The sequence below is a fragment of the Schistocerca nitens genome, chromosome 1 (assembly GCF_023898315.1).
Source record: "Schistocerca nitens isolate TAMUIC-IGC-003100 chromosome 1, iqSchNite1.1, whole genome shotgun sequence".
NCBI classification, from domain to species: domain Eukaryota; kingdom Metazoa; phylum Arthropoda; class Insecta; order Orthoptera; family Acrididae; genus Schistocerca; species Schistocerca nitens.
Window position 1 is genome coordinate 147,276,155 of NC_064614.1, and position 22,235 is coordinate 147,298,389.

General features: G+C 41.8%; 1 protein-coding gene across 1 annotated transcript in view; it reads left to right on the forward strand.

The window, feature by feature from the left end:
• Nucleotides 1-22,235, forward strand: part of LOC126243507 (WD repeat and FYVE domain-containing protein 3) — a 324,242-nt gene that overhangs the window by 299,468 nt on the left and 2,539 nt on the right. The window contains exons 53-54 of the mRNA XM_049948168.1: nucleotides 7,780-8,484; nucleotides 15,483-15,792. Coding sequence (XP_049804125.1) covers nucleotides 7,780-8,484; nucleotides 15,483-15,792 — 1,015 coding nt within the window. The remainder of the gene's footprint in view (nucleotides 1-7,779; nucleotides 8,485-15,482; nucleotides 15,793-22,235) is intronic.

Consider the following 22,235-nt stretch of genomic DNA (forward strand, 5'->3'; position numbering starts at 1 on the left):
TTCACCCACTATTTTGCCCCCTTAGTGATTGAATATCCAAAAATGCTGAAACCTGTATTTTTTTTATTTCTTACTGAGATACCAAACACCAATATTTTTAGTTCTACATCAAAATTGTTTTAATGGTGACCTATTTTGAAAGAGTCATTCATCCCCTATTGCACCCTGTTAGGAATGGAATTTCAAACAATCCCTTCTCAAACGATGCCTACAGTATAAGATCAACACCCTGTCCAAACTTCAAGTTTCTGTCCTTAGAGGTTTGGGCTGGACAATGATGAGTCAATGCATCAGTCTGGCCTTATTTCACTCCCCTTAGAGCTTGAATTTTCAAAAACGAGAACAGCAGAACATGTATTGTTTCATTTCTAACTGAAAAGCCAAATACCAATATTCAAAGATTTAGCTTTCAAAATGCTTTCACAATGAAATATTTTCATAAAACATTTCAGCCACTGACATCTCGTGGAAATCGGGTTTTCTGCCGGATATCAGCGTCTTCCAAACACGATATTTCAACGTCATTACTTGATGTCTTCATCAGGTGTTCCCTGAGACTGGCTGCTTGCTGGATTGGGTCGCATATTTATGCCTGCCCGGTGCCTGGTGTTCTGTTTGCCATTCCCTAGTCGGTCCACGCCCGCGGGTCGTGTTATCCTGCCACTCTAGGTGTTCCCTATTCCGTCCACGCCCACTCTGACTGCCTCCATCTGTGGTGGTGGCCTCCTGGTGTTCCCTTCTCGGTCCGCGCCCATGAGTGGCGCTCCCCTGCCGCTCTGGACGTTCCCTATTCCGTCCGTGCCGCCTAAGTCTAACATCTCAAGAGACGAGAGGATGGCCCTCAGGAGATTACGAGAAGATGACGACATAGTGGTATTACCGACAGACAAAGGGAACTCCACAGTCATACTGCAGAAAGGTGACTATGACCTGAAGATCCGGCGACTTCTGGAGGACCCGGCTTGCAGGATCCAACTGATAGGGTGGACAGAAAAACCAAGTCTCTGCTGAAGGAAACTGGCTGGCCTGAGAAAGTTATCAAACAACTGAAATCCAAGGCACCAGTACCACCCAGACTCTATGGACTACCTAAAAATCCGCAAAGAGGGTGTACCACTACGACCCATTGTGAGCAATATTGGGGCAGCCACATACCCAGCTGCAACATATCTCAAGAAAATGTTGGCACCATATGTAGGGAAGTGTGCACACCACATCCGCAACTCACGGGACTTTGTGGAACGTCTTAAAAACCTACGTTTCTCAGATGCAGACTTAATGCTCAGTTTTGACGTGGTGTCCCTGTTCACCAGAATGCCCCTTAAGGACACGCTTGACTTAATCAGTGAGAAGTTTGATGGAGCGGTGCTGGATCTGTTTAAGCATATTCTAACATCGACTTACTTCCTATGTGGAGGTCAATTCTATGAACAGACTGAAGGGGTGGCGATGGGTAACCCCTTGTCACCAGTAGTAGCCAACCTGTTTATGGAAAAGTTCGAGGACGAGGCTCTTACAACTACCACTTACCAGCCAACATGCTTCCTGAGATACGTTGATGACACATTTGTCATTTGGCCCCACGGTCGCGAAAAACTGGAAGACTTCCTGGACCACCTGAACTCAAGGCATCTGAATATTAAATTCACCATGGAGCTAAAAAAGGACGGTCAGCTTCCATTTCTGGATGTCCTGGTGAAGAAGAAGGCGGATGGCACCTTCAGCCACAGTGTGTACCGAAAGCCAACACACACAGACTTATACCTACAGGCCGACAGCTGCCACCACGCAGCACAAAAGACGGGGTGCTTAGAACACTCGTACACCGAGCCAAGACACTGTCTGACTCTGACAGCCTGGCAGGGGAACTTGAACATCTTCAAAAAGTGTTTGCTAACAACGGATTCTCATCCAGGGACATCCGCAGAGCTCTACATCCCGCCAGACGTCAGGATACACCAGAGAACGAGCAAGAAGAAGAGATCAAGAAGCATTTTTACCATATGCCGGGCCTGTTTCTGCCAAGATCAGCAGAATACTAATGAAACATAACATCAAGAGTGTCTTCTGCCCACCTAGCAAAATCAGGGCTTTACTTGGAACAGTCAAAGATGACCAGGGCTTAAGGAAGCCTGGCATTTACAATATTCCTTGTGAATACGGTATGTCCTACATTGGCCAGATGACTAGAACGGTGGAAGTCAGATGTAAGGAACACCAGCGACATACCAGGCTAAGGCAGGCCACAATACTGCCTAGAGTTGGAACATTCCATGGATTATGAGAACACCAAGGTCATGGTCCAGACCCCCAGGTTCTGGGATAGTGTCATCACTGAATCTATGGAGATAAAGATGGCACAAAACCTGATTAATTGGGAAGCAGGATACCAGCTAAGCACTGCATGGAACCCAGCATTTGAACTGCTGAAGCAATACCGGAGAAAATATGTTTCCAACTCCAACAACGAGCCTCAGACACCCGCACACTGCGGGCATGAACCAAGAAGGGAACACCAGCAAGCCTCAGCCGCAGTCGGAGGCGGCCAGAGCGGGCGTGGACGGAAAAGGGAACGTCCAGAGCGGCAGGGGAGCGCCACTCGCGGGTGCGGACCGAGAAGGGAACACCAGGAGGCCACCACCACAGAAGGAGGCGGCCAGAGTGGGCGCGGACGGAATAGGGAACACCTAGAGCGGCAGGATAGGCGAACCGCGGGCGCGGACCGACTAGGGAATGGCAAACAGAACACCAGGCACCGGGCAGGCATAAATATGTGACCCGGTCCAGCAAGCAGCCAGTCTCAGGGAACACCTGATGAAGACGTCAAGTAATGGCGTCGAAATATCGTGTTTGGAAGACGCTGATATCCGGCAGAAAACCCGATTTCCACGAGATGTCATCAAATCGTCGTGAAAGTCTAAGAAATTACATTTCAGCCACTATTTCATCCCTTTAGGGGTTGAACTTCAAAAACAGTGAAATGCATATGTTTTTTTATTTCAAATAGAGAAGCCAAATAGAAAATTTCATGGGTTTAGCTTCAAAATGACTGCATAATGAAATATTTCCATACAAACTTCCATCCACAATCTCACCCGCATAGGGGTTGAGTTTCCTTAAACAGTGAAAAATATATTTATTTATTTCCAGCTGATAAGCCAAATTCAAATTTTAACACATTTAGCTTTAAAAAAAGATTTCACAATGAATTATTTTGTTAAATCATTTCATCTCCCATTTTACGCCCTTGGGGGTTAACCTTTTGACTGCTGGAGGCGCACGATCCGCTTGGCACGCTGAGGCGCTGCGGCCTGCACTGTCATCGGCTGAATATTTCTGCAGTGACTGCGACTCCACGCGAAATATTGTGTCCTCTCACGGCTGATACAGAATACTCGTAAATGCTCTCACTACGTAGTTCCCCTGCAGGTGAATTACTACAGAATCAAACTGTCTGGTAAAACTATTTTCCGTCACCAAGAATGATATCTTGCTTGTAGTTTTTTTGCACTATTTTCATAGATTATGCCAAAAGAGACGTGATTCGTTAGCTTTACATCAATAGTTCATTGTTCTTTCTTGGATACCCGTTTATAATGTCTGCATTTATCTATGCGTTCCTCACTGTACTAACTCAAGGATGGATAAAATAAGCCACAGATTATAGATTACTGTACGTTATTTTTGTTGTTCAGAACATCGTATTACTTTATTTATAGGAGAAAGCGACATACAGATCATCTTTCATATCGCACTACAACATCGGAATTTACTGTGAGCAACGGTAAGAACAATTTTACTTCACGTCGTTAAATTCGTATTCTGGTGTGATAAGAAATTTCACATAGCCCACTGTTTGTATCGCTGAATTGCCCGAATATTTGTTGCGCTTTGTAATTACCTGATCTTTGACGAAATTTGTACAATACTTGTGATTGTTGCACGTAAGTATTCAACAGATTTTCCAACATTTGAAAACTGTGAAATCTCTGTCTTTTTGTTAGGACATTAAATTCACTTATAGAGAAAATTCAAAGTCATGAACTGTAAATTTAGGCGTTACTTATACACTTTGTGAATATGTTTCCCGTCCTTCTTTTTGATCTCGGCTTTGGACCGGTACTGGTGAAGTTAAAAACATTTTTATTTTGTTTTTCCCTTTTTACAATTTTTTTTCCGAAGTTTTTTTCTAATAGCATTATTGTATTCGTTCTATGCTGCAATTAGTAATTGTGTTTTGTGGTTTTTTCAAAACAGGGTACGACACACCATGGTACCTTGCAAGTTTTACATTTGTACTACTTTCTTGACGCACTTTTTTTTCCAGCAAACAATGCATCTACGCATTAGTGCACTTTTCTTGGATTGCTCACTTGTTATAATGTCTGGAAAATGCCTTCCCACAAATCTTAGAGGATTATCATCAGAACACCTTCCTCTGCCAGCTTTTCTGCGCTCTAACGCAGACGATTCTGTAAGTTCCTTTACCAGTAACAGATGAAACTCTATCGTCATTTTACAACCTGTTAGTGATCTGTGTAGGACATGAGCATTTAAAACACGCAGATCTAGAACGTGAAAAAAGAACTTTATATACCACTTCATTGTTCTCCGTATACATCCGACAGAGCTAAGCAGCATATCAGAATGGTCAACTGCTTCCACATTCAAGTTATAATCTACAATGCTTTGTGCTTTCTTAATTTTTTCTCCAGTATTCCTGTCAATCTTTCCTGTGTCAACCATTTCTGTGGTGTTACATGTGGTCAACATCCACACTTCCCTTTTGTCACAGCACTTTATAGCAAGCATTGTATCAGTAAAGGTAAATTGAATATCTCCACGTTCCAGTTTCTTCTGAAGTTTTGGCATGTTGCGTCTGTTCTTACGGATAGTACCACATGCGTTCGTCCCATGACTGTGAAGCCAGGCAAACAAGTATGGGCTTGAGTACCTGTTATCAACATAGAGGGTATGTCCATGTTCTAAATAGGGCTTCATAAGTGTAGCCACTATGTCACCACTTTTCCCCAAATTGTGGAACTCAGTTTCTGTTGATGCCCCTGTATAAACAATGAAATCCAAGACATAGCCAGTCTTACAATCACATAACACAAATGTTTTTATACCGAATCTACTCTGTTTCGATGGAATGAATTGTCTGAAAGATAAGCGTCCTTTGAATAATAACAAACTTTAATCGATGCAGAGTTTCTGATTTGGATTAAATGCACAACGGAAAGCTGTACAAACTTTATTGACAATGTTCCTAATTTTGAATAATCTGTCTCCTCCAGTATTGGCAGAGTTGTCACTGAAACGTAACATTCACATAAGTAACAAAAAGCGGTCTCTTGACGAAAGATCACTAAAAATTGGCTTATTTAGAAGAACATCTCTGGTCCAGTATTCACTAATTTTCAGTTTTTTCACATGAGGCATCAGAAGACAAACAGCTATGAAACAATACATTTCTTCATATCCAGTATCTTTCCACTTTGAGATTCAAGAATGCACTGATTCGGGAGTATTCTCCTTGGTGAATAAATAAAACCAATTCGTTTCTTCAGCTATATATTTCATCAGTTCTTGTGTAAAGAATAACATGAAAACTGACTCATTCCCTATTTGACACACGTCCCGACAGCATATCATCAAATGCGTGATTAACTGGCTGAAAGTCATTTTCTTTCCAGTCAAATATATCACTAAGACATGCATTCTTCATAGGCGTTTCACTATCACTTTCTGATTCTTCAGATTCAGAACAACTAACATCTCTTGTTGAAACATGAGACTGCTTTGACACCCCTGCTGATGTGGACAGTTGATGAATAGAGCTTTCGGACTCTGTGGAAGAGCTATCACCTTCGTCAAAATCAAGTAGTTCACCCTCACTATCGCTCCTCATAAGAATCTCCTTGATTTCTTCCTCAGTGCAACTATGACGTCTCACCATTTTCCTTGTAAAATACAGGATGCGAAGAAAACTGATGTAAATTCCGATGAACAGTGAACTGTAGTGCAAAGCCTAGGCTCACAACAGACAAGCTAGCGGCCAGAACTGTGAAAGGCTACTGAGACATGGGATGGGAAGTACGCTGCCCGAGTTATCTCGTCATAAGCACTCGGGTAGTGGGGCGCCTATACTCGTCAACAGCGCTCAGGGGAAAACCAGCGGCCGCGACTATACTCGTCATTAGCACCCAGGAGCGGCACGCAGCATGATGAGTAAACTCATCAACAGCAGTCAAAGGGTTAAATTTCCAAATTTTGATTGTAACTGAAAAGTCAAATACAAATTTTCATAGATGTAGCTTTAAAAATACTTCAGTTGTTCTTTAAATATGATTTATTTTCAAAAGAAGCTTCCACCCACTATTTCACCCCCATAGTGGCTAAATTTCCAAAAGTGCTGAAACATGTGTTCTTTATTTCTGACTGAAGAAACCTAATACCAGTTTTCATAGGTCCAGCTTCAAAATTGCCATAATAGCAACATATTTTCAAAAAACCTTTCAGCCCCTTAGGGGTGGAACATTGAAAAATCCCTTCTTAAACAATGCCTACTGTACAAGAACAACACACCTTTGGAAATTTCAAGTTTCTGTCCTTAGTGGTTCGGGCTGGGCAATGATGAGTCAGTCAGTCAGAACATTGCCTTTTACATATAGAGTTTTAATCTTGGAGTCCTCCAAATGGTTCTGATTGTAAGTTATTGTAAATCTGTGTTTCAACATATTTAGACCATGGAGGAGTTTCAGCACCATGCAGCCAAATCAAAAATGTCCTCATCAACAAACAAAAGGAGGAGGATGGATGAATGTGATTCAGATTTAAGACAGTCCTCAAAATGCTCCTTAAAGAATTGGGTCACTGCTGTAGACAAAGGAAGAAACCATAGCCATTCTGTCAGTCATTTCATAAAATTTACACCAGGCAGAGAGCATGTAGAACAGTTGTCTGCCAGCTGAGACTAAGAAACTGTTCGAACATACTTTGATAACAAATTCCTTTTCAGTTAAAACTGTCAGTTCTCAAAGATGACAATGTAAACCACCATTAACAATATTATGTAAAGAAAAGTTGCCACTCACTATATAGCAGAGATGCTGAGTCGCAGATAGGCACAAGAAAAAGATTTTGACACTTAAAGCTTTCGGCCAATGGCCTCTGCCAACAATACACACATATACGTGCTCACACACACTCGTGCAAACGCAACTCACACACAGGACTGCAGTCTCAGGCAACTGAAACCACAGTGTCCACACTTCCATCCTGGATTTTCCATTGCGTAAAACACTATTAAAAACTTTAAATCTGATGCAGGTACAAAAATTAAAAAATTTATCAAAGGATTTCCCATCACATCTAAATCTTAAACATATTATCTACTATAATGGATATGGTCATATTTTATCATCACTAATTAAATATATCAACTGCTTCAATAATACCTCATTTTTTGTGCCGTATGTATCACCTGATCGGAATTGTGGAGTGGCTTTTACTTTCCTTCAGCACCTTGTGTTATTTTTCCCTTGACCTTCCTTTTTCTCTGTAGGGTAAAGAATTTTTTGAGAGTTATGAAAGCCAGAAATTCAACTGTATTTTTAAACTTCTTTGTCAATCTTCCTGCAGTTGTTCTTGTTCTGGCTGTTGGTAAGTAAATTCATCTCTTGTGTCATAAGTACTGCTAAGTCTCATAATTTTTTGACTGCTATTGTCATGTAAATGTGTTGCTGACTTTAAAAGATTGGTTTGTTTTCCAAACAGGTTTGCTAAATAAGAGTGGCTCTGAGAGCAGTTTGTCAGATGAGGATGCACCTGAGGCAGCTTGTGACACATCTAAGAAGGAACTAGAAGCTGCCAGCATAGAAGAGAAAGAGGCCTGCAGTGATGACGATAAGGTACCTCAAGAAGAGGAAGTGTTTACAGAAGACAGTGTTGCTGCTAAGACTAGTGACACTCGTTCCAGGGAGAGGTCTGTTAGTGCTAACGACCCTGACAACTCCGATGTGGGAAAGGAAGCTGGGAAGGACGAGGTGCGCGAAGTTTCACCCTGTCAGGCCGAGCGCCTCCACAAGGGCGACTTGCACCGACAGCACGCCGTCAGAGGTGCTAGCACAGACTCCGCAGGCTCGCCAGTGGTGTTGCGCCGCAGGTCGTCGGCTCGTGCTAACCCACAGTTCCGCAAAAGTGAAGGCAGCACGCTGATAATGTCGGCAGCTCTGTCGGAGAGCGACAGCAACTCGGCGGGTCTCGACGGGCCTCTGCCTGCCGGCGGAGTCGTGGCAGTGGGTGAGGAGGGTGCTAGGATTCGTGCGAGCAAAAGTGATACTAGCCTTCCCGATTCATTTATTATTGTGGAGCATGCAGACACGATTGAAAGTTCGCCTACAACAAGGACCAGTGTCGACACCAGCTGTGTGCCCAATAACAGGATTTGCCGCAGAAATATGCAGAATGTACTGAGAGAAGGTAAGTAAAATATACATTTCTTTGTTAGTTAATATAGTGGAGCATACTTCAAGCCTAAGAATCGCAGTCTTTTTCATTTTGGATGCAATCAGCCACTGATACATATCCGTGTTCACATCCATTGTTAGTCTTGTGTCAGGTTTGCGCAAAAACCTTGTATCTGTGCCATTATTTTAACTGAGGTAACAACATTATACAAAGAGATAAATATTAATTAGTTGCTGTGTGTTGTTATGACCTTCTGCAGCAAAAGGTGTGGGTAAAATGCAAATTTCATGTGGTATTAAAAACTGACTCCAAACTTTTAGTTTACAATTTGGATTTAGTTTTAGCTTCGAGTTATTACTCACCATGAACATACCGGTAGTCAGTACAATTTTTAGGAAAAGTGATAAAATGAAACCATAACATTTTCTGACTCCTCTCAAAATTGGATTTGCCATTGTGGTTGCTTTATTAATAGTGGTAATTATATTTCTTCTTGCTGTCTCTTTTTGTGCTCTCTTTTCATACTCTAAATGACACAGTGCCCATGATTTTAAGGAATGCAAGCTACCATTGACAGCTTGCATTATCTCCATCATGAGAATAGTCATCACTAGTGATAGTAATAAGTCCAGTTCCCTTCTATCAATCCATCTATTTTGGTATCAAGTGTTGAGGTTGTAACACGACTGGCTGGTGTGTCATAATGATAGATGCCGCCTTTCTTCTCTTCACCTCATGGATTACATACTTTCTCTTGCTGGTAATTTTTAGGAAGCGGACATTAAAATGTTAGACTGATGTCAGTTATTAGTGAATCACTGACTGTACAGTTTGTTACTGACATCATTACTCATTTCAAATGCAATACAACTATTTTTTTGTCACGATACAGTGTTAATCATTCCACATTGAAACTTGAAGATCGTAAGAATGCAGTGCAAACAGTTAACCCCAATACATGAGCAAGGGCATCTGACCAACACATACTCATTACTGCACTGCTTTGCTCAATGTTCTCGCACTATTCTGGCATGCACAAAACGGCAAGAATAGTTTGGGGACGCATTGTCAGTGGTATAAGATTACTCTTAAATGGCTGGATATGGCTAAATCAGTAGCTCCAGTAATACAATACACAATCTGCAGCAATGGTAATCAATAAACTTACAAAAAAAGCCACAAAATGCAACAAGTGTACCAATGCGGGAGGATAGGATCCTTATAAGGTAGTGCCAGACATTTGCATGGAGCTAAGATGAAGCTCCTGCATTTTGCACCCATTTATCTGACAAACTCGTAGTGGCACCTCATCCAACAGAGCAGGAAGAACATATCTGAGAAAAATTGGGTAAATTAGTTATGTTAGTCTGGTTGGATTAGAAATTTCCTAATGATCTGATTACAAATTATGTTGACCCTTACATTCATACTGAACCTGTGTTACTTCTAACCAATTATGCATGTGTACTTTCGTTTGCAAAAATATAAGTGTTACATAAGTTAGCATATTAAATAGCACCAAGGTCAAGAATTGGAGCTATAGTATGCAGCACTGTGAATACTCCTACCAAACTGGTACGGGTGTGCATCTCTAGTTAGCATGAAGAGTGCCCAACACTTGCACCAATTTGAGAATGCTGGAGGATGGTTCCTCTTTAATGTGTTCAATAACATCCTCTTCAAAGGCAACCATTCTAACAGAGCATGAACAGCTGGCATGTGTGTTTCACACTCAATACCAAACAGAAATGCAGAGTAATTCGTACAGCACTGAGAAAACCTACCATACATGCTTTGAATGTCTCAATACCACTCAGTACTATTGTATGTATGAGAATATGTAACAAGCACTGAAACCCAGTTTACCGCAAAAGTGTGCCACAATTTTTGAAAAACCTGAGATGGAAAATGCAGTACCTGCTTGCAACTTCTTGATCTCATTGTGCAGCAAATGTCGAATGATTCAGAATATTTCACACAGTACAACTGCCGAGTTAAAGGTGAGAACAAATGACTGCAGTAAGATGCAGTGCTTGGGCGTGTATGCTAGGTTACTGAAGAACCTATGAATATCAGTGTGTTTTTAATCACTTATTGATAGTAGCAACAAATTGCTTTTTCTGTGTCTTCTGTGTCTTATCCACAGTAATTAGATGTTATGCTATAGCAGTCAACGTTCAGTAAGCTTGTTTCAGAGAATGAATCATATTCAGAAATATATATTATACCTAATAAAATGTATGCTGCAGGTCAGCCTAACAAACCAAATGTCAAAATTATTGAGGCTTTTTTGCTCACATATCGACAAACTGCATGTTGTCTACAGTCTCTGCCTCCGGTTCTTTGGCCAACATTTGTTTAGTGATTTTTCTGGCATTTCGCCAGCACGAATGGCTAGTGTTGTCAAAGATTCCCCCTCCATTGATGATGGCACACTGGATTCTAACTAGTGACCACAGATTATTCCTACATCTACATCGACATCTACATTTGAGGATACCTTGTACTACTACTTGTCATTTCCATCCCTGTTCCACTTGCAAATAGAGAGAGAGAGAGAGAGAGAGAGAGAGAGAGAGAGAGAGAGGAGATTGTCCATATGCCTCTGTATGAGCCTTAATTTCTCGCGTCTTATCTTTGTGGCCCTTATGTTGTGAAATGTATGTTGGCTGCAGTGGAGTTGTTCTGCAATTGGCCTCACATCCCAGTTCTCTAAATTTCTGCAATAGTGCCTTGCAAAAAGAGCGGTGTCTCCATAACACTTGCCTGCTGATTGAGCCTGTTAGGTGCATGCCTCTGAATTTCTTCAATGTCTTCTTTTAATTCGACATGGTGGGTATCCCAATTACTCAAACAGTATTCAAGAATGTGTAGTACTACCATTCTATACACAGTCTCCTTTATGGATGAGCCACATTTACCCAAAATTCTCCCAAAGAAATGAAGTCGAGCATTAATCTTTCCCTCTACCAACCTGATATGCTCATTTTATTTCGTGTCACTTTGTAAAATTATGCACTGATATTTTACTGATGTGACTGTTTCAAGTTGTTCTTTTTCCCACTTATCCACATTAACAAACTGCCTATTGGCTTCTGTCTCAGGTTCTTCGGCCGACGTTCATCTAATGATTTTTCTGACGTTTCGCCAGCACGAGTGGCTGGCATTGTCAAAGCTTCACCCTCCATTGCCGGTGGTGAACTGGAGGCGAGCTCGCGGCCGCAGACTATATGTACCTGGCGCGCCAACGTCCGAGGGCTTCTCCGCGGTCATTTCCGGTGCGGTTCTCCTCTTGCTACCTGCGACGGTCGTTCGCTGCAGTATGGGAAGCCAGGATCCGTTTACCTTAAGGCTTTCCTCTTTCTTGTTGAAACTGTTCGCGTGGTTTTGGATTTCTACAGCTTCTCTGAACAAGCGCGTGTGATAGTGCTTCTCTACAGCCAGAACTTCCGTGTCGGCGAATTTTATTACGTGGTCGGTCTCATTCAGTGCGTGCTCTGCCACGGCCGATTTCTCCACCTGCCCCAACCTGCAATGTCGCTTATGCTCTTTGATCCTGGTGTTAATGGATCGTCCAGTCATTCCGACATAAACTTTTCCGCATGTGCAAGGTATACGGTATATTCCCGACATTGCAAGTGGGTCTCTTTTCTCCTTCGCCGATCTAAGACACTCTTTGATCTTCCTTGTCGGTTTGAAAATCGTCTTTACGCCGTGTTTGCGCAATATACGGCCGATTCTGTCCGTCACTCTGGGAATGTATGGCAGAAAGGCCGTACCCGACATTTCATTTTCTGGTTCTTTACTTCGCCGAGTGTTTAGCTCTGTTACACTTCTAATGTAATTTGTGGAGTACCCATTGCTCCTCAGAACAGTTTCCAGGTGTTGCATTTCTCGTTTGAGGTGTTGAGGCTCACATATTCGTCCTGCTCTCGTTACGAGCGTACTAATCATGCCTCTTTTCTGGCTCGGGTGGTGGTTTGACAGTTTGTGCGGGTATCGGTCCGTGTGTGTCGGTTTTCGATACACGCTGTGTCCCAGGTTTTCGCCGTCCCTTGTGACCAGCACATCTAGAAATGGCAGTTTCCTGTCCTTTTCTACCTCCATGGTAAATGTTATGTTGGCATGGAGGCTGTTCAAGTGTCTTAGGAATTCACCGAGCTGTTCTTCACCATGGCTCCACACCACGAAAGTATGGTGAAGAACAGCTCGGTGAATTCCTAAGACACTTGAACAGCCTCCATGCCAACATAACATTTACCATGGAGGTAGAAAAGGACAGGAAACTGCCATTTCTAGATGTGCTGGTCACAAGGGACGGCGAAAACCTGGGACACAGCGTGTATCGAAAACCGACACACACAGACCGATACCTGCACAAACTGTCAAACCACCACCCGAGCCAGAAAAGAGGCATGATTAGTACGTTCGTAACGAGAGCAGGACGAATATGTGAGCCTCAACACCTCAAACGAGAAATGCAACACCTGGAAACTGTTCTGAGGAGCAATGGGTACTCCACAAATTACATTAGAAGTGTAACAGAGCTAAACACTCGGCGAAGTAAAGAACCAGAAAATGAAATGTCGGGTACAGCCTTTCTGCCATACATTCCCAGAGTGACGGACAGAATCGGCCGTATATTGCGCAAACACGGCGTAAAGACGATTTTCAAACCGACAAGGAAGATCAAAGAGTGTCTTAGATCGGCGAAGGAGAAAAGAGACCCACTTGCAATGTCGGGAATATACCGTATACCTTGCACATGCGGAAAAGTTTATGTCGGAATGACTGGACGATCCATTAACACCAGGATCAAAGAGCATAAGCGACATTGCAGGTTGGGGCAGGTGGAGAAATCGGCCGTGGCAGAGCACGCACTGAATGAGACCGACCACGTAATAAAATTCGCCGACACGGAAGTTCTGGCTGTAGAGAAGCACTATCACACGCGCTTGTTCAGAGAAGCTGTAGAAATCCAAAACCACGCGAACAGTTTCAACAAGAAAGAGGAAAGCCTTAAGGTAAACGGATCCTGGCTTCCCGTACTGCAGCGAACGACCGTCGCAGGTAGCAAGAGGAGAACCGCACCGGAAATGACCGCGGAGAAGCCCTCGGACGTTGGCGCGCCAGGTACATATAGTCTGCGGCCGCGAGCTCGCCTCCAGTTCACCACCGGCAATGGAGGGTGAAGCTTTGACAATGCCAGCCACTCGTGCTGGCGAAACGTCAGAAAAATCATTAGATGAACGTCGGCCGAAGAACCCGAGACAGAAGCCAATAGGCAGTTTGTTAACAAGTGGCCACGAAAGCCTTAACAATTTTGTATTATCCACATTAACTTACGTTTTTCTACATTTGGAGCAAGCTGCTGTTCACCACACCAACTAGAAATTCTGTCCAAGTCATCTTATAGACTACTCGTACAGCCACTAGACGACAACATCTTCCTGTACACCACAGCAAACAGCTATAAATTGCTGCTCACCCTATCTGTCAGGTCATATATATATATGGCTGGCAAAATTTATAATCCATTTCTTCAGGGCTACTTCAAGTGCTTTTCTCTGATGCCAACGTCTGAGGTATTTCCGAGGTCATTACCACTGTGGTTCTCACCTTGTTATCTGCAACTGTCATTCGTTGCAGCAAGGGAATCAAGGATCCATTCACCTTGAGGCTTTCCTCTTTCTTTTTGAAGCTGTTGTCATTTCTGTAGCTTACCTGGACAGATGGTTGTTACATAACACGCTTTTTGATTTTTTTTATGCTGAAAAATATGCATTTTTATTCTGTCATTCCTTGCATACATTTGCAATCTTCTAGTACTAAAGTGTTCTCTGAATCAAACTACCTTTGGTCTTTCTGAGGAAAAAAAGAAAAGAAAAGGCTAGTTGCCACTGCCACATTCAACTTACTTACTACTCAATGAAGCAAATCTCTTCCACCTCAAATTTTGGCAGCTCACCACAACAAAATAGACAGGTTACAATAAACATGGATATTCAAAGCAGCCCATTCTTTAAGCAGAAAATAATGCTGTTCCTTGCTTCCTACAGTTCTAAAACATGAACTCCCAAATCAGTAACCAAAACTGTCTGTATGTGGGGCTTAGTACCACTGGCTTCATACAACATCTCTAACTATATGAAAAATATTAACAGTAGCTTCCATTTCTTTATCAAAATACAATTTAATCTATTCCACCACTCTAGACAACCTACCACCACATAGCTAAAAAAAAAAAAAAAAATAAAGAAAGTGGCGGTTGAACTCGTTGGACACTGTGCAGCCTATAGACAGCTACCAATTCCAGATAATGAATGGAACAATTACTGAACAAACTGCTCTAGACCTAGTTTACTTTACAGTCAACTGATGATCACTGTTTTTCCCAAACATCATCCTTTACCTAGATTAAATGTTACTGCAGTAAGTAATGGTTTTGCCTTTTCCCTCTGAAACTTAGGGTAACTAAAATGTGAAAATAACATTATTTGTAGCTGAACTACTGATCACAACAGCATGCAACCAATTTACCCCAAAGAAAATGCTTCCCTCGTGCCAATTAGATGACTGTACTTCACTGGTCAACACACATTGTCGATTCGTAACCAAAAACTCAACTGTCCTAAAAAATCATTCTTATCATGAACACAAACTATAAAACAACAAATGAACAGCATCATTTGCAGTTTTTAACAATTATTGACTGTATGTAATGCATTCATTAGCATCTATGACATGTATTCCACATTTATGCATCATTCGCCAGTTCTGAAAAGTTCCCTTATAAATACTATCCTATTACATAATAATAAAATTGTTATATTAATTCATATTATAGATCGGATATATATTAATGGATGGGCAAGTGTCTTGGAATTTGATAAGATTTAAATTTTTGGGTTTGGGTTTGTTTTAGCATGTATTGAAGGTAACAAATTAATATTTGTAATTGGCTGTCCTATACATTCCTATATTTGAGCTATGTTGTTTATATATCGTAGGTTTCCGCTGGCAGAGGCAGCTAGTGTTCCGCAGTAAGTTAACAATGCACACAGCCTACGATCGCAAGGACAACGCAGAACCTGCATCAGTGACGGCTCTCGCGGTGTCACGAGATCACCGTGCTGTGTTCGTGGGGGATGCACGAGGTAGAGTGTTTTCTTGGAGTGTGTCTGATCAGCCGGGGCGGACAGTAGCTGATCACTGGGTCAAGGACGAAGGGACAGACACTTGTGCAGGCTGCGGAGTGCGCTTCACACTCTACGAGCGCCGTCACCATTGCCGTAGTTGCGGAGGACTCTACTGCTCCAGGTATCATTGTGAGATTTTCTTATATTGTGATAAATTTCCTCATTTCCTTGCAGATTTTCTGTCTCAATAACTGTGTTAGTTGAGGTGTGTGTTATTTCCATTGCCATTTTAGAATCTTTCACAGTTCATTGTAAAAACCAATACTTGTGCTAATGTACGAGAGCTGTCCAGAAAATAGATTACATTTCAGTACTAAACAGGTGTAGGAAAAATTATTATGTTTTATCCTCATTTTGAAAGTGGCAATTAAATACTACTATTCAATGTAGTCTACACACAAATTCAGGTACTTATCATAAGAGCAAAGAAGCTTTGAAATTTCATCATTATGAAAGTCTCCAACTTGAGACTTCAGTGGGTTAGTAACACTCTCCCACGGTTCGCATTATTGTCGAAGTGCTGTGCTGCGAGCCAGGTCTTCATTTCTGGAAGCAGATGCACAGCTGGATGCCGACTGAATGGACAGATGCTCAGACAGTGACAAGGTCACTGTAGCACAGCCGATTGTTGCTGTAGGCAAAAATGTAATCTACTTTCTGAATAGCTTTCGTCTATAAAATTTTCTAAAATCTTTTTTGCATCATGTTTGTGGCTCACATAGTTTTCAGTTTTTTTAATCAAAAACTTAGTTCCCAATGCTCTTTTGACCATAGGAAATAGCTATGCTTAGCCACCTGTGCAATGGAGGTAAAATTAATCCTGCTTTCTCAGTACAGTCCAGTTCAGTAAACACGTGATGTCTTCAGTTTGAATGGTACAGTGTGGATGACTTGTGTGCAGCGCACAGTCCATCAGTGTGTCTGGAGTGTGCACAGATTGTTACTTTACAATTAGGAGGTTTGTCACCACAAGCTGTTACCTGCCAGACGGCATACAGCACCATCATTTGAACATTCACGTATTACTGTGAGACATAAGATGGTCGAAACCACCCATAGTTGGGTGTCAGTGTCTACGGGCACAATATTTTACCATGAGACAGTGTTGCCATTGTCTGATGGGCTGCCTGCCTAAAAGCTGCTGTGCAGCTTTTCTCTCCCCCCTCCCCTCCCTACCATCCTCCGACTTGCCACTCGATTCACGATATGTGCTTTCAAAGTTCACTGCCTTGAACACCAATGGCACACACTACTGAAGTAGCCTAACAAGTTGGCAATCACAGAACACCGTCTATCTGAATTACACAGAGTGGATTACAACCGCAACAAGGTGCTGACACAGTCATCAAACATCTGGGACAGTGTTAAAGAATCTGTTGGGATTCAAGCAACAGAACAGCTGATTGACTGTGATAGTTGCTACGTCCTTAGTAATGGCACACATTCCTGGGCCACACAGCGGACGGAACGAGCTGGCAGACCTATCCATGGGCAAGGACTGCAGACAGAGTGGCAGGTCAAAGGGAGAGTCGAGATAGAAGCCTCACACCAGCTCCAAAGCAGGCATTTTGTCAGTGCGTCTGACAATGGCAACCTGGTTGCTTGCTGAAATATCGTGCCCATTGGACACTGACATCGAGCCATTCACCTGTGAACTATTTTGTCATGAATGACACAGGGAGAAGTTGAAGAGTCCCATCACTTTCTAGTGGTTACCCTCATTCAACAACTCCCCTACCTACAAATTATGGCTCATAGGTACACCTCTTTGGAGTCAACTAGGAGGTCCTTCTTGGCCCAGACAGTATGCACCCATCTCCACAACATCAATGTGGCATATAGTTATCCATTGTAAACAACAGTTCAAACATCCCATCATTGTGGTGCATGAAGGAGGGGGGCACGGAACGTGAATAAATGGTGTCCGGTTTTCTTCACCGACAAGTGGTAGATTTGTCAGACGCCTGACGATCATCATAAAAGAATATGGATAAAGGGATAAAGGGAGTGTGTATTTCAGGCACACAGTACCACAGGTTGAGCAGGGAGCTGGCTCAGTCATGTTTTGAGTCTTTACCGTGTGTGGTAACAGACAGCTCTCATTGATATCAAAGGGAATTTAAGGGATGTACCTTACTAGGACACGATCTTCCAACTTATTGTCCAGTCCTCACTGGACATTTTGATCATGAGTTCATCTTCTGAGACAATAATGCATGGGCGCATGACATCAGTCTCTGAATACCTATCTACAGGATGCAGGAATGAGCTGAATGGAACTGCTCCCAGTACCTCCCGACATGCTATGAGTTTGGCTTGTCAGGGACCACCTGAAATTTGTAGTGTGTTGTATAGACAGTGTCTTGTATCATAATTATTAGGTTGGTTCATAAGTTTTTAGCATTTTTGTTTTGCATATTGGTGTTCCACTTACTGTGAGTTTATTTATCGATTGACACGTTTTATTTGTAGTTCGCTGTTGCTGTCTAAGTTTACATATTGTCATTTTGTGATTTGGAGATAGTGAGTGGAGATGTGGATGCCAGGAAATGGAGTTCCAAGTGGAGAAACCGTAACATTTCCGACATATTCTTTTGTTTTTCATTAGAGGGGTGACAGTGGCAGAGGTAGCCAAAAACAAAATTGTGCCATGTATGGTGAAAATCCCATTGGATAGAGCACAGTAGGAAAATGGTTTTCTCATTTTAAGTAGGATTGTTTTGGCATTAGTGACTCTCCACATTTAGGAAGACCTTCAGGGTTTGATGACGAGCATTTAAACACCTCAATCTACAATGATCCCAGTCAGTGTATGCAAGAACTGGCATATGTGATGAACTGTGATCATTTCACCATTGTGCAACATTTGCATGCAATGAAACAGGTTCAAAGATAAGGTGTATGGATACCACATGCTCTAAGCCAAAACCACAAAACTCAGCGGGTGGCCATATGTGCTTCTTTGCTTGCTCAACAACAACACCGACCATTCCTATCCTATATTATCACAGGTGGTGAGATATGATGTCTTTATGCCAATATAAATAAAGAAAGGAATGGCTGAGCCAAAATAAAGCAGCAACTCCCCATACAAAGACCGCCATGCATCCACAAAAGATAATGTTATAAATCTGCTGGAACAGCGACGGTGTGGTGTATTACGAATTGCTTCCCTGAGATGTAACCATCACTGATGATAGTTATTGTCAACAACTGAGATGTCTTTCAGATTCACTCCCGGAGTAACAACCAGCAAGACTGCATGAATGTAATGCTACCCTATGATAATGCCCACCTATATTCTGCTACACTGACAAAAAACACAATATAGGAGTTGCGTTGGGAAGTCATTTTGCAGCCACCTTATTCACCTGATATTGCACCCACCTTATTCACCTGATATTGCGCCATCTGATTTTCACCTTTTCTGCTCTCTATTGAACAACCTTCAAGGACCTTCCTTTCTGGATGAAAATGTGCTTCAAACATTGCTCAAAGAATTCTTCACATTGAAACTGTGATTTCCACAGTTGTGGAATTGCAAAAATGTTGGCAGACTGTTGTAAATAGTGAAAGAGAAGTTATTACTGATGACTGTCGTCTCTTTTATGTGTGTCTGTTGTGTTTATTAAACTTATGGAAAAATGCTACAAACTTGTGCACCGACCTAATATTATGTGACATGCACTTATGTAACTGGAATTGGTTCAGTCTAATTTAGTAAATATATGATTTTTTGAAAGTAACTGCAGATATTCACAGGTCATATTTTGTACAGTATGAGAAATTACAGGTTTGTTATGCGAAATTACATGTTTGTTATGCTCAGAGCCCTGAAGCTGGTCTCTTGTAAAATTGCAACCAGTCACATATGTATAAATCCAGTAAATACAGCTCTTTGTTTTATTCTTACTACATTTGAGATACATGTCAAGTAGGTGAAAGCATGTCACAGTGCACTGAGATGTAGCAGCACAGGATTAAAAGTTCTCTAGCAGCAGACTTTGATTTGGTAGACAAGGAAAGATACCCCCTTTCAAACAGAGTGCCTTTATGTTGCTTTATGTTTTGTTTTATTTCAAAGTAAAGTGTTTTTTTTTTTATTTTGTATGTTTGATAAACTTATTCTTTCATTCTCTGTTCCCCTTGAATTTGCCCCCTAAGAAGTTTGCAAATATGCACGTGGTGCAAAATGTTTTTCAGTAGTTCGTATTCCTGTACTGAAAATAATATTACCTAAATGGATAAATATTGTTATGTTTTGTTGCCTAATTAGTAGATGTTAAGATCTTTGTATTGTCCAATGTTAATTCATGTCCACCCAGTCGGAACACCACTACGATACTTGGTTGTCTCGTACATCTGGATGGGTGAATGTATTGGTTGTTAAGCTTCATCCTATGTTTTGATTTGTATTATCCACAACAGTTTCGTGCCCAGTGGCTTCAGGCAGTTCCCTGGTGCCATTATGGAACAGTCAATATAGGCCAATAATCTTATGGCCTAATGTGCTTCATGCCTTCACAAACACAAGTGCAAACATTTTATTTTGATACTCTGCATGTCATCATTGTGTGCCACCTATTACAGTGGGCTGCGAACATGAGCTAATTTTTCTCTGGCTGTTCTTGTTCACTGACAGTCTTGCCCTAATCTTGTCTGTATACCTCTTGTTGTTTGAAAGTGAGTGTCCACATCATAAAATTACGCCTCGAGACAATTCAGTGGCATTGGTTGTACCACTCTTGTGATTGGCCAGCTTCTGTCCTTCCAGTGGCTCCTCAGACACTGATAAATCACACTGCTGAGGATCTGTGTCATCTTCATTCGTACAGTTCCAGGCATACCTGATTCTGTGCTTTCAGTAGCTAAGCAACAGACAAGTTGTTATATATGTTTGCATAACTTGTCCACATGAGAGGAAGGCTTTTTTGTTCTTTGTGTAAAAATGCTGAGTGATTACAGTCCAAGTTCAGTAACACAACATTCTTCTCAGAATATCTTGAATAGTCTGCTAGTTGTTTTGTCCAGTAGGTGAAGTTTTCTCCGTATGAATATATTAAATAGTTAAATGGAATATATATTCTTTCATTCAGTTTGCTCTTCTCTTTACCATCGTACTACATTCAAAAATGATCATAAAGTTTGCATTTGTAATCTAGTTGAATGGTTGTCTCCTTAAATTCTGTGATTAGGACTTGTCATATGTTGATATAAAAAACTTTAAGTAATAATGTCTGCATACAAATCATACTGTTAATTAAATACATAAACAGAAGCAAATCATGCAGATAAATATGCAGATCATTCAGATAACCAAGTACATAAACCAATAAAATCTACATTTATACTACATCCAGTGACACATGACTACATTTAACTTGAGTTATGGTTGCTCTCGAACTCATAAAATTCATGTACTCTTCAACACTGTAAAAGCTTTCACTTATAAGCATTTTCTTAAGCTTGTTTTTAAAAATGTGCAGCTTTTATATATATATATATATATATATATATATATATATATATATATATATATATATATATATATATATATATATATATATAAATATAACAGAGGGAAACATTCCACGTGGAAAAAATATATCTAAAAAGAAAGATGATGAGACTTACCAAACAAAAGCGCTGGCAGGTCGATAGACACACAAAAAAACACAAACACACACACAAAATTCTAGCTTTCGCAACCAACGGTTGCTTCGTCAGGAAAGAGGGAAGGAGAGGGAAAGATGAAAGGATGTGGGTTTTAAGGGAGAGGGTAAGGAGTCATTCCAATCCCGGGAGCGGAAAGACTTACCTTAGGGGGAAAAAAGGACAGGTATACACTCGCACACACACACATATCCATCCACACATACAGACACAAGCAGACATATTTAAAGACAAAGAGTTTGGGCAGAGATGTCAGTCGAGGTGGAAGAGTAGAGGCAAAGAAGTTGTTGAGACAGAGGTGAGGTATGAGTGGCGGCAACTTGAAATTAGCGGAGATTGAGGCCTGGCGGATAACGAGAAGAGAGGATATACTGAAGGGCAAGTTCCCATCTCCGGAGTTCGGATTGGTTGGTGTTGGTGGGAAGTATCCAGATAACTCGGACGGTGTAACACTGTGCCAAGATGTGCTGGCTGTGCACCAAGGCGTGTTTAGCCACAGGGTGATCCTCATTACCAACAAACACTGTCTGCCTGTGTCCATTCATGCGAATGGACAGTTTGTTGCTGGTCATTCCCACATAGAATGCATCACAGTGTAGGCAGGTCAGTTGGTAAATCACGTGGGTGCTTTCACACGTGGCTCTGCCTTTGATCGTGTACACCTTCCGGGTTACAGGACTGGAGTAGGTGGTGGTGGGAGGGTGCATGGGACAGGTTTTGCACCGGGGGCGGTTACAAGGATAGGAGCCAGAGGGTAGGGAAGGTGGTTTGGGGATTTCATAGGGATGAAATCCCCAAACCACCTTCCCTACCCTCTGGCTCCTATCCTTGTAACCGCCCCCGGTGCAAAACCTGTCCCATGCACCCTCCCACCACCACCTACTCCAGTCC